The sequence below is a fragment of the Plecotus auritus genome (assembly GCF_963455305.1).
Source record: "Plecotus auritus genome assembly, chromosome: 4".
In the NCBI taxonomy this organism is placed as follows: domain Eukaryota; kingdom Metazoa; phylum Chordata; class Mammalia; order Chiroptera; family Vespertilionidae; genus Plecotus; species Plecotus auritus.
The window spans coordinates 47373078-47381374 of record NC_137775.1 but is presented as its reverse complement, the minus strand read 5'-3'; the positions used below and the strand labels follow the sequence as shown (position 1 = coordinate 47381374).

Here is an 8297-nt window from a genome sequence, read left to right as displayed (position 1 = left end):
ATTTTTAGGAATGGGAAGGTCGCCTGGACCATTGTGCGCCAGCCATTCAGAGGGCTCGATTATGCAGGAGGCTGAGGGAACCACTCCATGTGACCCTCTCGGGTGGGACTCTGCAGCTGCTCCGCAGCGCAACTCTCTCACCAAACTCCGCGCCTTTGCGCCGGCGGTGCCAAAAGGCGCCCGCCCCTATTGAAAAGGCGCGGTGCAGGCCGGCAGCGTCACTCCGGGGGCGGAGGACGCACGTCGGGGCGCTGCTCCCCGGCTCGCGCGCGACTGGGGCTCTGTCACTCGAGCCCCGAGGAGGACCCGGAGCGTCCAAGCGCCTGACGGGCGTGGCGGCAGCGATGCACGGAGCGGCCCGCGCTCCGGCCACCAGCGTGAGTGCTGATTGCTGCATCCCGGCCGGCCTGCGCCTGGGGCCGGTGCCAGGAACTTTCAAGCTGGGCAAGTACCTGTCAGACCGCAGGGAACCCGGGCCCAAGAAAAAGGTATTAGCCATTCTGACCTTGGGCCCTTGTCCTTCGCCTCCCTTTTCCCTGGCGTCGGAAACGGGTAGATAAGAAAGGGGTGATTGAGTGGTTCGTTACCTGCTAACTATGCCAGGTGGAAGGGGACTCAGATTATTGCCCGAAAGTCGCATTAACTGAGAGCTGAACGTGCGCCGGGCTGAAGGGAGAGGACGTGGCTGAGAGGAGACAGCCCCGGTGGGGGGCAAGGGGCTTTTTGCGTGCCCGGGCCGGGACCACTCGGAACCCGTGGTTCCCCGCAGCTCTGGGGTCTCAGCAGGGGCGCGGATGTCCCCGGCCTCTTTCCGCAGATGCTCCTTTTTACCGTTTTACAACATTCAGGGCGTTGAGGACTTTTGTTACCTCTTTCCTTCAATATGCTTATTTGAGGCTTAAATTTACCTTAGCATAATTTAATCTCATCTCCGAAAAAATGATCCTTGGGAAACTCTCAGTTCCTAGACCCTCCCCACATTTCTCTTTCCGCGGAGGTCTGCTTGTGGGTTTGGCGTAAATGGATGGAGGGTTAGCTTTGACGCGGGCTCCGAGCGCCCACCGCACGGGAAGCCGGGGTCGGGCGCCTGCAGCCGGGCTCTGAGAGCCCAAGGTCACAACTGGGAGGCGTCAAGGCGAACCCGCCAGCTTTCACTCCCCGATCAACATCGCAAAAGCTGACCAGAGAGCGGTTTTCAAGGCCTCTGCCCGCCCTCAGGCGTCCCAGCCAGCGTAGTTCTGAGAACAGCCACCTGGAAATGGAGGTGGTGGCGGCGGTGGGGTGTGGGGGTGGGGTGGGGTAGGACAGGACCCTAGCTTTGGCTTGCCGCTGCCTGGAGCTTCCCTGTAAGAAATTTCTCAGGTGCTCAGCCAGCGGGACGCGCATCTGGCTGCTCACCAAGGCATCCTCTCCTCCGCGGTCTAAAGCCGGCTTTGCGCACTACTCCTTTTAAATGCGCTTTAATTGCTTTTAAATGGTTAGCCTCTCTGTTCAAACATTTTCGCTGCTTTGGTCACCGGCACCTCCGTGCAGTGCAGGGAGAATGGGGGTGGGCTGGATTGAGAGGGGCTGGGGGACACTGACTTCCAAACATCACTACCCTGATAATTGGGGTGCTCTCAGAACTACGAGAGGGAGAGCTGGAGTGGGAGTGGGGTATCTTGGTACAAGACGCGCCCAGGCGCTCAAGAGGGGATGCGCTCACCCTTAGTGTTGCCCAGGTGGGGCGAGAGGGGGGACTGTTATACTAGACAGCCTCCCCTTTTCCTTCCTCTCCCAAGCAATGGTCCTAAGTAATTACCCTCCTCCCAGCAGCCCACAGCGATCTGGCCAAAGCGAACACAACCATTTTCCTGAATGGGGTGGGGTGGGGATGAACTTTCCTTCTGGGCTGTGGGCCTGGCTGTGGCGCGGGGAAGAACCACCACTGCTTGTGTTGCAGGTGCGCATGGTGAGAGGGGAGCTGGTGGACGAATCGGGGGGCTCCCCTCTGGAGTGGATAGGGTTAATCCGGGCAGCCAGGAACCCCCAGGAACAGACTCTGGAAGCTATTGCAGACTTACCCGGAGGACAGGTACTGTGGGCTTTCCACTGCCAATTCTATCTACCTGACCACCATCAATGTTAAGAGCAAAGCGCTTTAGCTCCAACTCTCACTTAACCGTCCCAGGTAGATACTATCATTTTCCCGATGGAAGAATGAGGGAAGTGAGATTCAGAGAGGTCCAATAGTTTCTCCAAGGTCACACAGCGTCTGAGCCCGGATTCGAACCTTTCCTGCCAGTTGTTTTTTGACGAATTACCTAGGAAATGACAGCAAGCTGTCCTGTTCCTTGCGTCCCAGATCTTCTACCGAGCGCTGAGAGACGTCCAGCCAGGGGAGGAGCTGACCGTGTGGTATTCCAACGCTTTGGCTCAGTGGTTTGACATCCCCACAATTGCAACTCCGACACACGACGAGAAAGGTATGCCTCGGAGAGGGCCTTTAGGACAGATCCGGCGGGCAAGAGGCCAGCCCTCCCCTTCTTTGGGAGCCTTCCCCAGACTTGAAAAGCTTTTCTCTTGCTTTGTGTAAAATATGAACTTCATGGGGATCATCTTTCCCTATTGCATATCCAAAATATTTACTCAATTAAGAATCAGTAGCCCCAGTTGGTTTGGCTCAGCGGATAGATTGTCCATCCTCAGACTGTAGGGTACCGGGTTTGATTCTGATCAAGAGCACAGGTACCTCGGTTGCAGGCTCAATCCCTGGCCCTGGATGGGCGCATGCAGAAGGCAACCAATCCATGTGTCTCTCACATCGATGTTTCTCTCTCCACCTTCCTTCCACTCTCTCTAAAAATCAGTGGAAACATATCCTCAGGTTAGGGTCAAACAAACAAACAAAAAAGAATCAATAAAGAAGCTGTGACATATTATTAGGGTGATCACATCATGAGCTCCAGAAAGCACACAAACCTGGAATGCTTTTAGAAGGTGGAAGACATCTCTTCTCCACTGGTTTGAAGGAGAGTAATGTACTTCTGCAGCATTTTAGAAGCATTACGGTACTTACAGCTGGTCAGTTGGCAGGTACTGAGGCCCTTCCATTTAAATGGTATTTATGCACTTTCCTCTCCCTACTTAAATCGAATTTGGGATGTATCCCAGTTTCTTCTCAGATTTATTTGATCCCTTCCAAAGCCAAGAGTGGATTTATGCAAATTAAGGTGCAGTAACTAAAGAGAAAACATTTCAAAACTTTCCCCAAACACTGAAGAACACTTCCTGTGGAAAAAGCTGGGAGGTGCTAAAGTAGTTAAGATCCAAAAACTCCCTTTTAATGCTTCAAGGACTTTTTTCCTTGCCAATTGTTTATCTGTAATTTTCCCTAAAGACACAGTTAATATTTAAAGTCAACATGATACATGCTGTGAAATATTTTAGCATGCTTTCCTCCTGAATTGTCTGTTCGGTCTCCTATCTTTATAAATAGGGTTAAAGAAATGAATCTGAATGTGGGAATTAAGAAACACTTCATGAACAAGGCAGAATAAGTTCTTTCAAACAATGAATTGCTTCACTTCAGAGTATCTCTGTCTTCTGTAAATTAATTCTATTGATTTTTTTTGTGGGTAAATTTGTATGTACAGTATTCATAAAAATTATTCTCAAGTAGTTTGTTACTTGCATCACATTATGTTAAATTCTCTTGTCAACTTCTTCCTGTAAAAGAGAAACATGACCAAAGCCCTGAAGTGGAGAACTTAAAAATCTGCAACTACAGACCAATTCTGAGGGCTACTGGCCTTTAGGGGCCATGTATTTCTGCACAGAACAGCCTTCCTTGGGCACCCTCAAATAGGATAAAAGCAACTTGTTTGAGTGTTGGCCCTCGTGCTTTCATTTCAGCCAATAGAGCTTACAAATGTCATATAGTAACAGATGTCAAAACAGACACCATGTTCCTTTGGGCGAATGTATGGGTTATTTTGAATCCTGACTTTCCACCTTTGAGAAGTTTGAAATCTTGACAACCTTAGGGTTCCATGAAGGAGAGCAGGAGAGGTCACTTATGAAGTATGTTTGATACTTTTGGCATAGGTTGGATTTCAGAGTCCAGAGGACATGTCAGTTGGTTAGGATCAACTGAAAAAGAAATATATTGAAACTGAAAACATACATTTGCTTATGTCTTAAAAAGAGGAAGAAATAAGTAGGGATGCCTGCTATTCTTCCAATATTCACTAATTCTAGTGAATTTCAATTCCATAGTAAGATTAAAGAAAATACTGACCCTTTGTTTTAGGAACAAAGCGTACTTGGCTTTGCATTGAGCTGAGTCATTCTGGGCAGCCTCTGAAAACTCCTTTAAAAAGTGGTGAGGAGAGGGAGGTTCTGAACTTAAGAGAAGGGAGTTACTTAAAATATTAAATCAACATACCTACCAAGAGAACCCAGGTCTCTTCTCTCTTTCCTTCAAGATTTATTTTACACTAGAGGCCTGGTGCATGAAATTTGTGTATGGGGGGAGGGGTCCCCTCAGCCCAGCCTGCACCCTCTCCAATCTGGGACTCCTCAGGGGAAGTCGGACATCCCTCTCACAATCCGGGACCACTGGCTCCTAACTCCTCACCTGCCTGCCTGCCTGATCGCCCCTAACTGCCTCCCCCTGCTGGCCTGGTCACCCTCAACTGCTCCCCCTGCGGGCCTAGTTGCCCGCAACTGCCCTCCCCCGCTGGCCCGGTCACCTCTAACTGCACCCCCCTCCCCTCTGGCCTGGTCACCCCATGCAGCCTGCTGCTCAGTCGTTTGGTCACCTCTCACTAACCCCCCTGCCGGCCTAGTCACCCCATGGTTGCGATGGTCACTTAGGCTTTTATTATTATAGATGGTTGTTCAATACAAGGTAACAGAAGGTTGAAATAATCTTATCCAAGTCTTTATCCTATCCAACTGGGATAGGATCTGATAGGCAAACCCTCCCTGTCCCTTTTTCTTTCTGCCCTCCCTGTGGCTTCAGCTGGAAGAAACTGCTTCTTACTTGAACTTTCACTTTAGTTATCTGGGGCCAGGGGGTACTGCTTGCTTTAGGCAAAGCCAGAAGTAAAATACACGAAGGGAGGAAGATCTGCAATTTTTTCCATTGCCTTTTTGTAGTAATGTTTCAGGAACTTGTGTTTCTTAACTGCATGGAGGGAAAATTTAGCTCTTCCATTAAATTTAATGAGACTGCCATTTACTTTGTATACTTCCTTGTGGCTCAACTAACTTTTCTTTTCCCATCAATCCTTCCCTTCAGTATTATCAATAAATGTTATTACCAATAACATTTAAAAAGACACCAATTGCAAATCACTGCTCTCTGTACAGAGGTAACATGACCTTTTTGAATGAATATTAACTTCCACCATGTGGTCAGAATCTGTTTCATACATGTATCTCTTGATTGTGTTCACAGGCCCTGTGATAAAATAAAAAAACAACTAATGTTCATAATGTTAAACACAAAAAATATTTGACAACGAAACATGTACACAGATCCTAGTACACACTTGTGCACTTATTAAAAAGACTTTATGAAGCTTGGATTTGTGCAGCTATCTAGGAATTAATTAATTAAAAACTGACAAATAATGCAACATTATCCTTCAGTTTTTAGAACAGGACATGGGACTTTTTCTTTCTCCCATCAAATTAAGTGGGGTTAAAGAGGAAATAAAGATACAAATAATTTAGAAGAATAGTGAATCATAGTCCCTATGTGGTCCTTCAGTTGGTCACGCTCCAGGAAAACCTCAGGCAGTGTTTAAGGCTGCGAGGGGGTGGAAAGGGTGGGCAGTGGACATAAAAGACATTGTTCTGTGAAAAGGGATGATTACATATGGTCCATACATACAGGATATTGTCTCGCCTGGTAATGAGGCGCTCACGACCATTAGATTATCCTTTGTTTAGTTTATCCAAACTCCTTGACATACGCCACCTATTTTGCAAACGCCAACAGATGGGCCCAGGCACAGCACAGCCTCAACACTTGATTTAAAGCAACAGCTGCTCTCCACTCTGTCTCTTCCCTGGCCAGTCTGCCTGAGCTCTGCTCTCCCAACGAAGATTTGCTCCGATGGCCCGGAGAAAGTCTTCGTTGGAAACGCCCAGATCACCTCTCTTGGCTTCTAAGTAGTTTCAGAGGATGAAGATGACAAAGTTGGCCATTTAGGGTTTCTCGGGGACCTTGCTATAGTGAGGCTACTGAAGTCAATGATTTCCGGGGACCCAAGAATACTGCTTCCCCCCATACCGCTGGTCAAAACCTGGGTTTTGCCTTGGGTGCGCTGGCGCTTTCTATCTTGCTTGTTCGCCTATCACAGGGTCGCTTTTCTACTCTTTCTCGCCCAGGGGAGGAGCGCTACATTTGCTGGTATTGCTGGAGGACGTTCAGATACCCCAACAGCCTTAAGGCGCACCTACGTTTCCACTGCGTGCTCAGTAGCAGCGCAGGCCGCGCCTACCTGCACCAGGAGCACGCGCCTCGCCAAGGCGCTGCCCCGGCCGCAGATGGCCTTTGCTTCCCTCTGAAACACCCAGTGCCCGACTTCGTCGGGGCCGCCATGGCGGGCACTCTGCGGCCCCATCCGCAGGCACCACCGCCTATCCAGGCCTGCGGAGCGAGGGAGAACATCAAGCGCGAGGCCACTTCTGCGCTCTCGGTCACCTCCCCGACCCCCGCCAAGTGGGGGCCGTCCAAAAAGAGCAAGGAGCACCCGGACCGCGCCCTGGACACGAGCGGGGCCGCTCGGGGACAAGGCCACTTCCTGGGCATCATGGGAGGCTCCCCAGCGGGGGGCGGTGGCCTGGCCTTCTACCCTGGCGTGCGCTCGGCTTTCAAGCCGGCCAGTTTAGCCAGGACCGACGCCGCGCTTGGCGACGCCTACAGGGAGGAGGGCGGTGGCAAATCCGGTGCTGGTCTGCTGGGAGGGGGACGGGCGGGAGGGCGCCCGGGAAGCAGGGAGAACCCCGCGGCGGGAGGTTTGGGCCATCACCATCACCACCACGCTCATCACCACCACCACCCTAAGTGCCTGCTCGTGGGGGACCCGCCGCGGCCGCCCCCGCCTGGTTTGCCCTGTTCCGAGGCCCTGCGCATCCCTCTGCTACCGGGACCTCCGGAAGAGGCGTCTGCCTTCAAGCACGTGGAGCGCGCCCAGCCCGCCGCCACCGCGCTGCCAGGAGCAAGATGCGCTCAGCTGCCCCCGGCGACTGGGGTGCACCTCGAGCGCTGCGCGCTGCCGGCCCTCGGCCCGAGCGGGCTCAAAGCCTACCCCGGGAGCGAGTGCAGCCACCTGCCCGCCGTCATGCCCGCCTTTACGGTCTACAACGGGGAGCTACTGTATGGCTCACCGGCGGCCGCCGCTTATTACCCGCTCAAACTGCACTTCGGTGGGCTGCTCAAGTATCCGGAGTCCATCTCCTACTTCAGCGGGCCCGCAGCAGCGGCGGCCACCCTAAGCCCCGCCGAGCTGGGCTCCCTGGCCAGCATCGACCGGGAGATTGCCATGCACACGCACCAGCTCTCCGAGATGGCGGCTGGGAAAGGCCGCGGCCGCCTGGACGTAGGGACATTGCCACCCGCCGTAGTGGCGTCGGGTGGCGCGGGGGGTGGCGGCAGCGGGGGAGGCGGCGCGGGCAAGCCCAAGACAGGCCACCTGTGCCTCTACTGCGGCAAGTTGTACTCGCGCAAGTACGGGCTCAAGATCCACATGCGGACGCACACTGGCTACAAGCCGCTCAAGTGTAAAGTGTGCCTGCGGCCCTTTGGCGACCCCAGCAATCTCAACAAGCACATCCGGCTGCACGCCGAAGGCAACACGCCCTACCGCTGCGAGTTCTGCGGCAAGGTGCTGGTGCGCCGCCGGGACCTGGAGCGCCACGTCAAGTCCCGCCACCCCAGCCAGAACCTGCTCGCCAAGGCGGGCGACGGTCCGGGCGCGGAACCGGACTACCCCCTGGACCTTGGGGAGTCCAAGAGCGACAACGACAGCGACGTGGACGTCTGCTTCGCGGACGACCAGAGCGACCCTGAGGCTGGGGGTGGCGGTGAGCGCGTCTCCTAACCAGTCTTCCGGGAAAAGTGTGTTTGGATAGTGGACAGAGAGAAGGGGGGGGCGGGGCTCTATTTTGGGGGTACAAGAACTCCTGGTGGTGAGAAGCAGGTCCTGGTTGACAAAGTCGTTTTTCAAAGGTTGAGAGGTGGCTTAAAGGAACCTGGCCTCCTGGGCAGCCTTCGGGGCAGGGTCCCGGCGCGCTCCAGGCCT

The 8297-nt window shown here is 53.0% G+C and overlaps 1 protein-coding gene across 1 annotated transcript; it reads left to right on the top strand.

The window, feature by feature from the left end:
- Positions 1-344: 344 nt before the first annotated feature.
- PRDM13 (PR/SET domain 13) lies at positions 345-8096 on the top strand (the record flags this gene model as incomplete). The annotated part of the gene is made up of 4 exons (XM_080665490.1): positions 345-488; positions 1943-2074; positions 2345-2465; positions 6382-8096. The coding sequence occupies 4 exons, from the start codon at positions 345-347 to the stop codon at positions 8094-8096; spliced, it is 2112 nt and encodes a 703-aa protein (XP_080521616.1).
- Positions 8097-8297: the final 201 nt, after the last annotated feature.